This window comes from Budorcas taxicolor, chromosome 7 (assembly GCF_023091745.1).
Source record: "Budorcas taxicolor isolate Tak-1 chromosome 7, Takin1.1, whole genome shotgun sequence".
NCBI classification, from domain to species: Eukaryota; Metazoa; Chordata; class Mammalia; order Artiodactyla; family Bovidae; genus Budorcas; species Budorcas taxicolor.
In genome coordinates, this window is record NC_068916.1 from 100,531,557 (window position 1) to 100,547,417 (window position 15,861).

General features: G+C 42.2%; 1 protein-coding gene across 1 annotated transcript in view; it reads right to left on the minus strand.

The window, feature by feature from the left end:
• The window catches only part of SLCO4C1 (solute carrier organic anion transporter family member 4C1), an 87,784-nt gene extending 75,176 nt beyond the window's left edge, over positions 1 to 12,608 (minus strand). Inside the window, exons 1-2 of the mRNA XM_052643957.1 lie at positions 12,278 to 12,608; positions 7,508 to 7,771 (exon numbers count right to left, since the gene is read on the minus strand). Of these exons, the coding sequence (XP_052499917.1) occupies positions 7,508 to 7,771; positions 12,278 to 12,608 (595 nt within the window). The remainder of the gene's footprint in view (positions 1 to 7,507; positions 7,772 to 12,277) is intronic.
• Between the last annotated feature and the right edge of the window lie 3,253 nt (positions 12,609 to 15,861).

The following is a 15,861-nucleotide window of genomic DNA, read 5'->3' on the forward strand; positions in this document are numbered from 1 at the left end:
TAGGTAGTATTTCCTGATGTTTGTGAAACTCCTGTTTTAAAGGAAAATATAAAGTAATAATCCTGAAATGAAAAAAAAAAAAACCATTTATTTACATGTCCACAGTTGACGCTACAAAATAAGGAAATTCTAAACTGGACACGCATTTCCCAAAATGGACTTCTAAAATAACCTGGGTAATTTTTAAAAACATAAATTCCTGAGTCTCACTTCTTGAATTAGAATTAGGATCCCCACAGGGCATTAAATAAGGGTACCAACCATCTAGGATAATTCTTACTATCAAGACCATGAACTTTAAAATGTGTATCTGTCTGCAAACTATAACTGTGGGCAGAACTGAGTTTGTGTTAACATCTCATTGAAACATGCCTCCCTACTTATTTTTCTCTGTGAGTTTCCTCTATTTCAGAAGTTAGGTCATGTGAATTTCAACAAAGCTGGCTACATTAAGGTAGGTAGTCTGGGAAACAGTAAAAACAGTGATATTAAAAACGGTAGTAGTTTCTTCTACGGCACTGAATATCCCTAACAGTTAGCTCTAGCTCTTTCACTATTGTATATTAAATTTAAAGATCATTTTAAATAATTCACTTTATTACACTACTACATATTTTAACCTGAGAAATCACCTCCCCTCTTAATTTCATTATAGTAAAATTTAAATCTAAGAAAAATAAAAAGTGATTTTCATAAGAAAGAAGCAATATGAAGAAGGAGGAACATTCAGAGGCCAAGCAAAATTAAAGCATCCTGTATTCCACAGGCAAGCATTCCATATTCAAAAAAAAAAAAAAAAAGCTTTAAGAACACAAGATAAAGACAAAACAGTAATTAAAAATTAAGTGCAATTTTGACTCCTGCTCTAATCATTTTCCTAATTCAACATTTTTAGTCAGCCTGCTCAACTAAAGTCCTTTGATGCAAAATGCTCCCTGAAATACCATTTCTAAAACATTAGAAATTTAGTGATTAAGCAAATGGGAAGTGTTGAGAGCTATATATATATATTTTTTTTTCTTTTTTGAGAGAGAGAAAAGGATATGAAAGAGAAACAAGAAAATAATACAACTTAAGAAAATGTATCCAACTAACTGATCAATACAGAAAAACTGCTTTACTGGATTTAGCAATTAGTTCTCTATAATTCTTAAGTGTTTACTAACGACTCCTGTCACAAAGTCTCAAAGAGAAGAAAAGATAATTTTATTTACCAACATTAAATTAACACTCATCCAAAGGAAATTAAAAAGTGCTTGGGTGAAAACAAAATGTTATGTGGCAAAGTTTTGATTATTTATTTCAATTTAACAGTATTTAAAAGCTATATTAAAATATGTTATGTTCTGTTATTGGTCTGACCCGGGTCTCGCGCATTGCAGGCAGACTCTTTACCGTCTGAGCCACCAGGGAAGCCCAAAATGCAGCAAAAATGAGTGGCAAGTATGATCTGCTTGGAAACGGTTTATGACATTATTCTATTCTCAGGTTAACATATAAGGAAATTAGCCCCTAGAAGCATTTGTTTCCCTGAAATTAATTCTTCCTTTCTCGTGTTTGTCCTTCCTTTTTTGAAAGTAATTCTTCCTTTTTTCTTGTGTTTGTCCAATAACAACAAGCAAAACTTCTCTTTGATAAATGTTATTTTCTCCATTCAAAGTTAGATAATTGCCTCTAAGGCTTATGTCTCCACTAAAATTTTCTTTAAGAAAATAATTCCCAAACCTACTTAAACTTATTTTTTATAGAATAGAAAATTCAAGCTGTTCCCAAACACTTTTCTTCCTTTTTGCTAATTCTTAACCTCCTTTTGTGTTATTCTCACACCTGTGGAAATTATACATGCTTATCATATTTCATATTTTGTTTTCTTCTGCTTACCAATTATATTACATTACTTTAATTTCCTCTTACAGAGAGTATTTCATCCCAACTGATGTTTGGTTTCCCTCAAGTTCAAAACAACAGCAACTAAAAAAGCATACAAAGGAATATATTAATTTTCTCAGTGTCAGTTGCAAGTTAACTTAAAATGACATGTATGATTCAAATAATATGATTTCTTAATGTTATGCTCTTTAGGTTATTTACATAAAATTACCTAAGAAGATTACACATTTCCTTCTAATTTATTTCCAAAAGCTTTCAAATTCATTTGTTTTCCTTTTCTCACTTAAATCTCCAGTTTTTTTCAACATTCTCCTTAGAGTTGGATAAATAACTCAGATTTGTGGTTACGCGATCCTGTATTTACAAAAGTGGATTAATTCAGTTGAGCAGACAAGTTAGTACAGACCATTAAAACTGGCTATCTATTACAGATGGCCCAAAAGCACACAAAAGGATGGTCAACATCACTAATCAGTATACAGATGCAAATTAAATCTACAATGAGGTATTATCGCAGGCAGTTCAGAATAGTCATCATCAACAAATTTACAAACAATAAATACTGGAGAGGGTGTGGAGAAAAGAGAACCCTCCTCCATTGTTCATGGCAATGTAAACTGGTAAAGCCACTATGGAGAACACAGAGGTTCCTTAAGAAACTAACAGAACTACCATATACAGCAATCCTACTCCTGGATATATGTATGGAGAAAACTATAACTCAAAAATAGACATATACTGCAATGTTCATAGCAACACTGTTTACAGGAGCAAGGACATGGAAGCAACCTAAATGTCCACTGACAGAGGAACGGATAAAGAAGGTGTGGTACATGCATACAGTGGAATACTACTCAGCCACAAAAAAGAACAAAACACCCTCTGCAGCAACATGGATGGACCTAGATATTGTCACACTGAGTGAAGTAAGCCAGAGAAAGAAATTTCATTTGATATTACTTACTTGTGGAATCTAAAACAATGGTACAGATGAGCTTATTTACGAAACAGAAATAGTCACAGATGTAGAAAACAAACTTATGGTAACCAAGGGGCTTCTCTGACAAATTAGTTGGTAAAGAATCCACCTGCAGTGAGGGAGACCTGGGTTAGATCCCTGGGTTGGGAAGTTCCCCTGAAGATGGGAAAGGCCACCCACTCCAGTATTCTGGCCCAGAGAATTTCATGGACTGTATAGTTCATGGGGTTGCAAAAAGTCAGACACAAATGAGCAACTTTCACAAGGGAGAAGGGGGAAGGGATAAGCTTGGAGATGGAACTGACATATACACACTATATATACAAAATAGGTAACTAATAAGGACCTACTGTATAGCACAGGAAACTCTACTCAATATTCTGTAATGACCTATGTGTATGTGGGAAAAAAATCTAAAAAAGAGTGGATAGATGTAAATGTGGGATTCCCTGGTGGCTCAGACGGTGAAGAATCTGCTGGCAACACAGGAAACCTGGGTTCAATCCCTGGGTCGGAAAGACCCCCAGAGAAAGGAATGGCAACCCACTCCGGTATTCTTGCTTGGAGAATTCCATGGCTAGAGGAGCCTGGTGGGCTATAGTCCATGGGGTCACAAAGAGTCAGACACACTGAAAACTCACACACACACATACATGATCCACTTTGCTATACAGCAGAAACTAACACAACATTGGAAATCAACTACACTACAATAAAAATTAAAATTAAACTGGCTATATGAACTTAGGGAAGAAATGGTTTAATTTCGTAAAAATGTTGAAATTATTTGATACACTTAATTAACCACCAGTAATAAATAAAAAATTTTAAAAACATAAACAAAGCATCAGTCAGTCAGTCAGTTCAGTCACTCAGTCATGTCTGACTCTTTGCGACCCCATGAATCACAGCACGCCAGGCATCCCTGTCCATCACCAACTCCCAGAGTTCACTCAAACTCACATCCATTGAGTCGGTGATGCCATCCAGCCATCTCATCTTCTGTCGTCCCCTTCTCCTCCTGCGCCAATCCCTCCCAGCATTAGAGTCTTTTCCAATGAGTCAACTCTTCACGTGAGGTGGCAAAAGTATTGGAGTTTCAGCTTTAGCATCAGTCCTTCCAAAGAACATCCAGGACTGACCTCCTTTAGAATGGACTGGCTGGATCTCCCTGCAATCCAAGGGACTCTCAAGAGTCTTTTCCAACACCACAGTTCAAAAGCATCAATTCTTCAGCGCTCAGCTTTCTTCACAGCCCGTAAAACTAGTATTAATCTTAGCTGTTATTGACCACCTATGAAATCACTATAAAGTCACTTCACCTCTTTTCCTAGGGGGTGTGTGCATATGCGTGTGTGTGTGCGCTTGTTAGTCACTCAGTCGTATCTGACTTTTTGCGACCCCATGGATTGTAGCCCTCCAGGCTCCTCTGTCCATGGAATTCTTCAGGCAAGAATACTGGAGTGGGTTGCCATTTCCTTCTCAACCCAGTGGACTGAGATCTTCAATCCAGGGGATCTTCTCAACCCAGGGATAGAATCCAGGTCTTCTGAATTGCAGGTGGATTCTTTACCATCTGAGACACAAGGGAAGCCCTGTCCTAAGCTTCTTCATGGTAAAAGAAGGGATTCACAACTTCTAACATTCCTTCTATTTGTAAGTGTCCAGTTTCCTTTACATATTTAATGTAATTTCAACCCTGAGTTTTGTATCTGTTACATTGTAAACACCTCCACTTACACACAAACACACCCCAGTGACATTTCTATTAAGGAAAAGTTTCAGGAAAAAAAGAATGTAAAAATTTCAAGATAGCAACCAGGCATTTTTCATATATTGACTGTGGAAGAGTAACTTGTATATTCTTTCCTAAAAGTCAGTGTGACATTACCTATCAATAATTAGAATAAGGAAGCCCTTCTAACCAGTGTTTTCATTTCTAGGAATGAAGACTAAAGAATGACTTGAACATTTACATAAACATTCATGTCTAGAGATATACATTGCAACACTGGATATACAGTATGCAGTTCATACTTAGGTCCAAACCTGAATTCCTGATTTGCACTCCCAATTCTGTTCTACCCAGTCTTCCACACGAGAGTAAACGGCCCCAGTTGGCCAAACCAAATATGAAGGACTCATTATCCATTCTTTCTTCACAATCAACCCACTATAAAGACCCATCTCTTTTTCCTCTAAAACAGACTGAAAATCAATCACTCCTCTCAATTTCTGCTGTTACCAACCCCACCCCAACCACCTTTATTGCTCACCTGAACTATAGTGAAAATCTCCTGGGTGATTTCCTCACAAATACTCTTGTCCCTCAGAACAACAGATGCCAAATGATCATTTAAAAACATAAATAAGATCATGTACTCCCCTGTGTAAAACTCTCTCATGAATTCCCATTGCATTTAAAGACAAATCCAAATGACTCACGCTGTGGTCTGCCTGCCTCTCAAGTTCATCTCAGCTACTTCTTCCCTACCTTTGAGAATGCTGGCCAAAACTGACACTTCCTAAAATCTACCAAGCTGTTTCCTGCTCCAAAGCCTGCGATCATTTTCTCTCCTGCCTGGAAATCATCTTTCACGACTGGCTCCTCATTATCCAGTTTTTATCACAATAGCCTTTCCTTGCCCACGTATGTTTCCTGTGTGCACTATCACTTCATACTATTTCTCCCCTTACACACTCCCCTCAATTTTTAGTTATCATGTTTGTTGCTTTATTTTGTATTTCCTCCCACTAGTATATACAATCCAGAGGGCATGAAACTGTTTCATTGCTATTATTTCGGCATCAGGTAGAGTCCATATCAATGAATATTCATCATACCAATGGCAGAATAAGGGCAAACTGAATTTTTATTTTTATTTTCCATAGAGAAATTATTATTTAAATTATGAGTCACTTTGGAGTAAAAATTTTACAGCTCATCCAATTCCTCTACCTAATCTACTTCGACTAAAATCATGAAAAACATCAACATGAATGTGGTGAAAACCTGCATGATATACAATAATATACTAAAAGTTTATAATCTGGTTTCAAGAACCTTCTTGGCTTCATCTCTGGCCACACACTCCTTAATTTGCGGCAATTTCCCTTTGGGAAATAGAAATTATTCAAACTGGCTGCAATACAACCGGTGTATGGAAGAGAGGAAGATAAGAAGAAAGCTGAGGACAGATCAGGCTTTTGCACTTGCAGCAGGTGTTTATGTTTTAGTTCAAAGAGTTAAAGTGGTTTTTTTGTAAACAAAGTCTGTATACTTTAATAACAGTAGGGTATCTGATCAACTGGAAAAATGAGGGATTAAAATCAGGACAAAGAGCACCACCTAAAGGCTATCGATACAAAACTGTTTTTGCTATCTCAGAATCAGTTTTGTATTTCTTGTGACAGACAAAAATTCAGCTTTTCCCTTACCATTAAGATATCAAAGATACTATACTAAATCATGCATGTCTTCTTTCTAAAACTACTCCCAGAGAAAGTATGTGCAGTTGACCTAATAAAATTTTATGGAATCTTAGATAATATAGTAGAACCCAGTAACTGTTCTTTCTATAGATAACACATTCACCTTATCTCATTCATTTCAAGCTGTAGCACCTTTTTAAAACATCTTCTCTTGATCCATATACTTGCACATTCTATTTTTATTTCTAAAATGAAGTCTGCTTACTTAGTATGTGCACCCCTAAAACCATGCTGCATGATAATATACACTTTGTTATTGAAAATACTGTCCTATTTGTTGTCAGTCTACAACTTGGAAATAGATCCTGGGAAATGTTAACACTTTAACATGAATCTTCAGTACTAATACAAATATAAAATCTTAACTTTTTAAAAATAATGACTAGCATGCAGCAGGCCCCAGTTCCCCTTTCTTCTTACTATAAGCATTTCTTTCATTTACCTAACCTCTGAAAGCTTCTGATTTTGTAGCTCTCTGATTTTTTTTCAATATTTGCTATTAAAAGTCTCAGGAAGGACAAAAGTGTTTAAAAAGTCTACTTTCATTTGCACATTTCTCGGGCTCTACCATAATTGGTTTTCCATTAAAAAAAAGATACTTTGGGGGAAAAAAAGAAGGAATATAAAAACCAAACTTCCTTTCTGAGCCTTTAAATAATGTACCGAGCAGAGCAACATTTTAGGTAACTCATGAAGTTCTGCGTCTCTAAATCAGAGTCAAAAGTGAAGCTAGTTTCAGTACTCAGGAAAAGCCCTGCTCCTGTAAGTTTCACCTCTCATTCTCAAATCAGGAGTCAACAGGTCCAGGGTGAAAAGCTGTAAGCACAGCAAACAGGACTAAGAGGAAAAACTAGATCTTAAAGCCCCAGCGAAGCCACACCACCAGCAAAGCACAACAGGTCATGTCTTTTTTTTTTAAGGAAGATTGTGTATAATATGGGGAATGAGTATTAGAAGATTAAAACCTTGGAGATCCACTGAAGCAATGAACAATGCCCAATCCGTCTCTATAATCTCCTGCTCCACACAAATCACATCATAACACAGCAGTGAACACTGGAAGACGGCTAAGCCCTTACCCTACGTACCCATACAAGTGAGGTGCAATACAGAGCCAATACAAGCAAGAAGGGAAGAGAAACTTACCTTCAAAAAGGGACCCAAATTGGTATTTTCCACTGAAAAATTTGGGCAGTGAAAACACAAGCGCTCCCAGCCCTATCATAAAGGATGCAAACGCAAGCCATCTTGGTTTGTGTCCTCTTTCACCAATGAATGATACAAATAAAGAGAGCAAACAGAAGGCAATGTCATAACTTGATGATATCAAGCCGGTCAGGGAACTCTGCAATTCATAGCGCTTCTCGATAGTGGAAATGCTAATATTTACTAGGCCATTCACCACAATACCTAAAAGAGAAAAGAGGAAATTTATGTTTACAACTTTACCATATAGAGTATGATCATTAACATGACATTACTAAAGTTTGTTCATTTCTTTTGATATTTTTAAATGTCCAATTTTAAAAATCTCAACGTTTCAAAACTAAGCAAGCCAAACATATTTACAAATCAGTTCTCTTTTAAATTATTCATTTGTGAATTTTCAGTTGTTACATAAGTTGATGTTTATCACATACTGAATTACAGTCAACCATGTTTCTTTAAATTACAAAAGAGACTGGTAAAGTCTCATGAAGCTGATTCATTAGAGAGTTTCCAGGTATAGTATATTCCCATGGGCCTCACTTGGAAGACTACAAAACATATAGGTGATTGAGAGGTCAAACGCTAAAACTGTTCAAATCACCAAATCCTTGACTTAGTCTTATGAAAGGTGCAATTGAGTTCTTAAACCTCTATCTTCTTCTAGCACTCTTTGAGTCATTAAAGTCATCATTTAAAAGTTCCTGGGGCAAAAACAAACAAACTAAAAGTCTATTTCAATTACTAGCATTCTAAATCATAGGCAACGTGACAGAAAATAAAAAACAAACAACTTACACTTCATCTGCTCATTATAACTGTGATGAAATAATATAAGATAAACCAGAAAACGCTGAAAATTCAAATCTGACTAACAACAAAAATGTCCAATTAGGATACTGATTATACAGAAGTTAAGATATTACTATGCTGCTGCTGCTGCTGCTGCTAAGTCACTTCAGTCGTATCTGACTCTGTGTGACCCCAGAGACGGCAGCCCACCAGGCTCCCCCATCCCTGGGATTCTCCAGGCAAGAACACTGGAGTGGGTTGCCATTTCCTTCTCCAATGCATGAAAGTAAAAAGTGAAAGTGAAGTTGCTCAGTCATGTCCGACTCTTAGCGACCCCATGGACTGCAGCCCACCAGGCTCCTCCATCCATGGGATTTTCCAGGCAAGAGTATTGGAGTGGGGTGCCATTGCCTTCTATGAGATATTACTATAAAGTGAAAATAAAAACCATCTAATCAAATTACAAAGTTTCAAACTGATTATTCTTTTTACTTAAGAGGCTACCATCAATTGTTTTCAGTCATTAATGAATAGAAAGAGTATATCCAAGATATTATCTCTGTAATCTCTTCAAATTTTGCTTTATCAAGACTGTAACTGGGAATATATTGCAAGAAACTTTACAAATTTTAAAAGTCCTAACATGATTTTTACTTTCATATCAGTTTAATAAATCTATATGCCAATTTATAGCTCTTGATGTTTTAAGGAAAATTTCTAAATAGCTAGGAATGACAGATTTATAAGGAGGTATAGCTTAGTCAGTAAAGAATCTGCCTGCATGGCTGGAGACCTGGGTTCGATTCCTGGGTCAGGAAGATCCCCTGGAGAAGGAAATGGCAATCCACTCCAGTATTCTTGCCTGGAAAATCCCATGGATAGAGGAGCCTGGCAGGCTATAGTCCATGGGGTCGCAACAGTCAACACGACTTGGTGACTAAACCACCACCACCAAGTTTGTCTGAGAATCTGAAAAGTTCCCATCTGAAATCAACTTCCCAACACGTGCTATACTGATTAAAAATCAGTCATTAGAATTCATTGTTTTTACAGTAAAAAAAAATTCTGAGAAAGTAAATTTGTAGACCCTGACGGAAAGATAGCATTTTAAGCCTAGGATCCCAAAGTAAATTCTACACTACATAAACTCCAAGAACTTTGCTTATTTTAAAAAAGACATTGCTTGAAAGACTGCATACTATGTCCACCGTAAATGCAAGAAGCTAGGAGGTACATTAGGAAATTCAGTGCCAAGAGTGAGTGAGTGAATGAAGTCGCTCAGTCGTGTCCAACTCTTTTCGACCCCACGGACTGTAGCCTACAAGGCTCCTCTGTCCATGGGATTTTCCAGGCAAGAGTACTGGAGTAGGGTGCCATTTCCTTCTCCAGGGGATCTTCCCAGACCAAGGATTGAACCTGGGTCTCCCACATTGCAGGAAGACGCTTTACCGTCTGAGCCACCAGGAAAGGCAGTGCTAAGAGAAATACTGTTTATTTTTGATGAGTGGCTGGGTTAAGTAAACTCATTTGACAAGTTTGGGGTCTTTTTTCACCAATTAATCACCTATTACAATACTATATCTTGGAAACAGTCTTCCTAAGAATCAAGATTGAGAAACATGATAATGTTTTCAGTCATTCAAACTTAAGCTGAAATAAGAATTTATGGAATCATTTTCGTCTCAGATTACGCTTCTGAAGTTGGAGATTTCTAGATAGGGTAACTCCAGGTTAAACTTGACACATTTCTCTAAGAATTTCAATTACATTTGATAATAATTTTAAATAATATTTTATATTAAACATAAAATTATATATTCTGGAATAACATTGCAGTTTCAGAATATGTCTTGAAACATAAGATAAATTTTTTACTTGTGAAAGAGTCGGACACGGCTGAGAAACTGAACTGAATTTCTTTGAACTTTACATTTGACCTTAAGATGCTTGGTAATCACTGATTTTGGACAACTAAGGTTAAGGTGCTGAGAGAGGGCCAACTTTGGTTGGGACAAGAAAGGTGGAAAAGGAAGTAACTGGAGCACAAAACTGTCACTAGGAGAAGAGCTGCAGCTGCTTTGCAATCAACAAATATTTACTCAGCACCTAACCTGTGCAAGCGACACTGAGTTGCTTTAAGACAGTGGGGCAGGAATAGAACAGGTAGAATATATTTTGATTCAGTCTTCTGTTAATCTTAAAAAAGAGCTATTTCAAACCCAATTTTTTTTTCCAATTACATTTCTTTCCATCAGTACTTAATTGCCTCTTTACAAAAGTTTTAAACTGTGACCCCCCCAAAAAAATCTACATACTATCAAATTCCAGCTAACTTATAGCATGTCCTTGAAGATGTTCCATTTCAATGCTCCCTGTCCTTAATTTGTCACCCTAGCATAAGTGCCATTTCTTTCATTCTCTGCATGCTTTCCTTCATGAGAATCACTGTCCCTCTGCCTATCTACCCCTCCAATCGAGACTGAGATTGCAACTTCCTGAGGGTATAATCCTGGGCTTTTATCAGTAACTCCTGCTGCTGCTGCTGCTGCTAAGTCACTTCAGTCCTGTTGGGCTCTGTGCGAACCCACAGACGCCAGCCCACCACGCTCCACCGTCCCTGGGATTCTCCAGGCAAGAGTACTGGAGTGGGTTGCCATTTCCTTCTCCAATGCATGAAAGTGAAAAGTGAAAGTGAAGTCGCTCAGTCATGTCCGACTCTTAGCGACCCCATGGACTGCAGCCCACCAGGCTCCTCCAGCCATGGGATTCTCCAGGCAAGAGTACTGGAGTGGGTTGCCAGCGCCTTCTCCATCAGTAACTCCTAAGAGAATCTAAGAGAGATCCGTGAACAGATACAGGGTTTGAAGTGCCTTAACAGTTCCCTTGTGGCTCAGCTGGTAAAGAATCTGCCAGCAATGCGGGAGACCTGGGTTCAATTCCTGGGTTGGGAAGATCCCCTGGAGAGGGGAAAGGCTACCCACTTCAGTATTCTGACATGGAGAATTCCATGAACTTCGACTTCTCAGTCCATGGGGGTCGCAAAGACCGAGTGACTTTCACTTCACTTACAGGACTTCCCTGGTGGCTCTGACGGTAAAGCGTCTCTCTACAATGCGGGAGACCAGGGTTCGATCCCTGGGTCGGGAACATCTGCTGAAGAAGGAAATGGCAATCCTCTCCAGTACTATTGCCTGGGAAAACCACATGGACAGAGGAGCCTGGTAGGTTACAGTCCATGGGGTCGCCAAGAGTTGGACACAACTGAGCGACTTCACTTACACTTACCAGTTAATAACGCCTGAAGCCTCTGCAGATTTATATTCCCTGGACTCACGAGAACATCCAATGCTCTCCAGTTACACTCACAAAAACTTGAATGTGTAGATCTGACCAATCGTATGTATATCCAAAAAGTTTCTCCTTGGCGAATCGTCCTACCTTCAGCTGCACATTCATCCACTTTCTTCCAGAAGCGATGTAAAGACAAATCCCTTTAATACTTCTCTTTTTTTTTTTTTAGCAAAATGCATGCTTTTGTAAAGCAGAGGCGCTCCCCCACCCCACCCCACCTCGAGCACCCAGTTCCCGAAGGAGGGCTCCCCTCATTTCCACCTTCTCTGCAGGAAACTGCTAGGCTGGAGGTAGAACACTTAGAAGAGAAAGAGCTTGCCTGGCAAGTTTTCAATGTGTCGCTATAAGAGAAGCTAAAAATGCAGAAGCGTGAACCTGGTTGGGTGGCGTCTGTGCGAGCGCTAGCGAGTCCCGAGCCCGGGACCACCCCTGTCGGGCGCGCAGACCCCGTCACCCCCGGGGCTGGCGGCGCACCTGCCGCCCCCACTCTCCTCCCCGGCGCCCCTCGACGCCCCTCGACGCCCCCCCGCTCGCCCACCGCCCGCCGGAGCCGGCGCCGGTCCTCACCTTGCGTGAGGGCCAGGAGGCAGTAGTGAAACAGAAAGCCCCGGGGCGTGTTGCAGCGCTGGAGAGCCCGGGGTTGGAAGCTGCCCCAGCCGCAGGGCCCCTCCTCATACTCGGACAGCGACCCGGGCCCAGAGGCGCCGGCAACCCCCGAGGGCTGAGGCGGCTCGGGGCGCTCCGGGGGCTCCTGAGGCGCGGGCGGCGGCGGCGAGCCCGCGGCCGGCGCGGGCAGGACGGAGATCTCGATGGAAGGCGACGACGCACAGACGCGGCGCGGGGTGTCTGGGCTGGAGGCGACGAAAGCCGGGTTCTCGATGCCTTTGAGGCTCTTCATGATCCGGGCGCGTCCTCCCGACTCCCCGGCACTGCCGGAGCCGCAAAATAATAATAATCATCAAAATAAATAAAACATACACCCAGGTTCCGCTGGGGCTCCTCCTCCGGGCAGGTGGCAGCGCCCCCGCGCGGGGCGAGTCCCCGCCTCGCCGGCGTCCCTCTCAGGGGGTCTGTCGCCGCCGCCGCCGTCGTCGCCGGGAGCCTCCTCAGCGAGCTGCCGGCCGTCGGCCTCGCCCGCCTGTGGCCGCGCGCGCGGGGCGAGTCCCCGCCTCCCGGGCGTCCGCTCAGGGGCTCCCCGGCGTCTTCACCCGGAGCGGCGGTGCGGTCGGGCCTCGGCCTCGCCCGCCTGTGGCCGCCCGCGCGGGGCGAGTCCCCGCCTCCCCGGCGTCCGCCTCAGGGCCTCTCTCGTCGCGCGGCCCGTCAGCCTGCTAGGAGGCTGAGAGGGGCCCCCGGGTCCCCCCGCGCCCCTTCCCGGGGACTGGGAACCAACAGGACGTTGTGGGAGTCGTCGGGCCGCTGACGGGAAGGCTGTGAACACACCTGCTTCAGGAGATAATTCCAGAAACTCTCCAGCGGCCTTCTTCCCTTGAACCAGTCGCTCAGTCGTGTCCCCTTCTTTGCGACCCCATAGACGGTATGGCCCACCAGGTTCCTCCGTCCATGGAATTTTCCAGGCAAGACTACGGGAGGGAGTCGCCATTCTCCAGGGGATCTTCCCGACCCAGGGATCGAACCTGGGTCTTCCGGCTTGCGGGCAGACGCTTTACCGGCTGAGCCACCCGGGAAATCTTCCCTTGCTGCTTAGCGAATCAGGCTTCGGTCTGGACTCCCAAGGATCTGAGCCGCCACAGGTACAGTATTTTGGATTCCGTGAGCATCGTGCTAAAAGACTTTGTACCTGTCAGCCTCCCTAGAAACGAAAATACCTACCAGCCCTCACCACCACAGCCATTGGCATGATAACCACCTTCTTTGTAGTTTTCACTTCCCCCAAAGTGAAGGAATACAAATTAGAAAACTTTAAAGCCATGTATCTATATAACATTCTTTCTGCTGTACATTGCATACCTTCAGATGAACAATGCTGATAGCAGTGTAAATAATTTCTATCTGTGGAATAAATAAGAATAACACCTTGAACAACTGAACACCATTATGCTAATTGTAGTTACAATTCATTCAATTGTCCTTTCATTCATTCAACAAAACACATTTCTTTTCCAGACTGCAAACACTGTTTTAAGCCCCAGGGGTGAAAAAGTGCACAAAAACGGACAAACACCCCTAGGCCTACTGTGCTTACATTCTGATGGAAGACAGACAATAAGTAATAAATATGCAGTGCGTGTGTTCTCAGACACGTGTGACTGTGACCCTGTGGACTGTGGGATGATTTTCCTCGACAAGAATATTGGAGTGGGTTGCCATTTCCTGGGCCAGGGGATCTTCCTGGCTCAAGGATGGAACCTGCAGTCCCTGTCTCCTGCACAGCAAGTGGGTTCTTTACTACTGAGCCCACCTGGGAAACCCCTGCGTATGTAGTGCCTGCAGGCAGGCTTTGAGATCCTCTGGACTTTAGCCCACCAGTCTCTGTCCATGGACTTTTCCAGACAAGAATAATGGAGTACCTCTCTACAAATGCTCTGGAGAAAAGTAGAGCAAGGACAGGCTGGGAAGGGTGTTTTCGGGGAAGGGGGAGAATTTGATGCAATTTTTAATAGGGTGGACAGGAAAGGCCTCAGGTTTTTAAGCAAAAACCTGAAGAAAGTAAAGGAGGGAGTCTGGTATGTTGGGGAAGTAGAGTGGGCTCACATGAGATGATTGGAGAGCACTGGAAGTTCACGGCAGGGGTGTAAAGAGGGCACAGGCAGGGTGGGAGAGAAGTGGCAGGGGCCAGACCCTGTAGGCCATTATAAGGACTTTGGCTTTATTGTGATTAAACAGGAAGGTTTGGAGCTGAGGCGTGACACGATCATGGTATGATTAGGTTTTCAAAGAACCCATTCTCTCTCCCCTTCCGAAGGTAAACTAGTGCATCTGAAAGTAATGTATTTTAAACAAAGACATTATGACCTTGGAATGTTTATCTTTCCCTAAATGAAATGTTTATTCCAAAAAGGAACATAATAAAACCCACAAATGCTATGTGCTGCGTAATCAGGGCTACATACACAAAGCTGTTAGGCTTCATAAGACTGCAGACTGGTAAGGAACCAGCTTCTTCAGATCTGACCATTGGTTATGCTGTGCTGTGCTGTGCCTAATCACTCAGTCGCGTCCGACTTCGAGACCCCATGGACTGCAGCCCGCCAGGCTTCTCTGTCCATGGCGATTCTCCAGGCAGGAATACTGGAGTGGGTAGCCTATTCCTTCTCCAGGGGATCTTCCCGACCCAGGAATCAAATTGGGGTCTCCTGAGTGGCAGGCGGATTCTTTACCATTTGAGTACCAGGGAAGCCCCAATTCTTGGTTATAAAAATTGTCAAACAATATGTCTGAACTACATTTAGCAAAGTTAGTAGAGGTCTCAGATATTACTGGATACTGTATTGCTGTCATTGTTGTTCAGTCTCTCAATCATGTCAGACTCTCTGTGACCCCATGGACTGCAGCACGCCAGGCTCCCCTGTCCTTCACTATCTCCCTGAGTTGGCTCAGATTCACGTCAGTTGAGTCGGTGATGCTGTCTAACCATCTTATTCTCTGCCATCTGCTTCTCCTTTCTCTGCCACCACCCCCTGTTCAATCTTTCCCAGCATCAGGGTCGTTTCCAATGAGTCTTTTCCTCTACACTGCTATATGATATCATTTTCAGTACATTAGTACTATTATTCATTTGTAAGGGCCCTTTTATCGAAAGTTGGACTGGAGTACTTCACTAAATATTAATTAATCATGCTATCAAGTTCTGGGCTTCCCCTGTGGCTCAGCTGGTAAAGAATCTGCCCGTAATGTGGGAGATCTGGGTTCGATCCCTGGGTTGGTAAGTTCAGTTCAGTTCAGTTCAGTTCAGTCGCTCAGTCGTGTCCGACTCTTTGCGACCCCATGAATCGCAGCACGCCAAGCCTCCCTGTCCATCACCAACTCCCGGAGTTCACTCAGACTCATGGGTGTCGAGTCCATGATGCCATCCAACCATCTCATCCTCGGTCGTCCCCTTCTCCTCCTGCCCCCAACCCCTCCCAGCATCAGAGTCTTCTCCAGTGAGTCAACTCTTCACATGAGGTGGCCAAAGTACTGGAGTTTCAGCG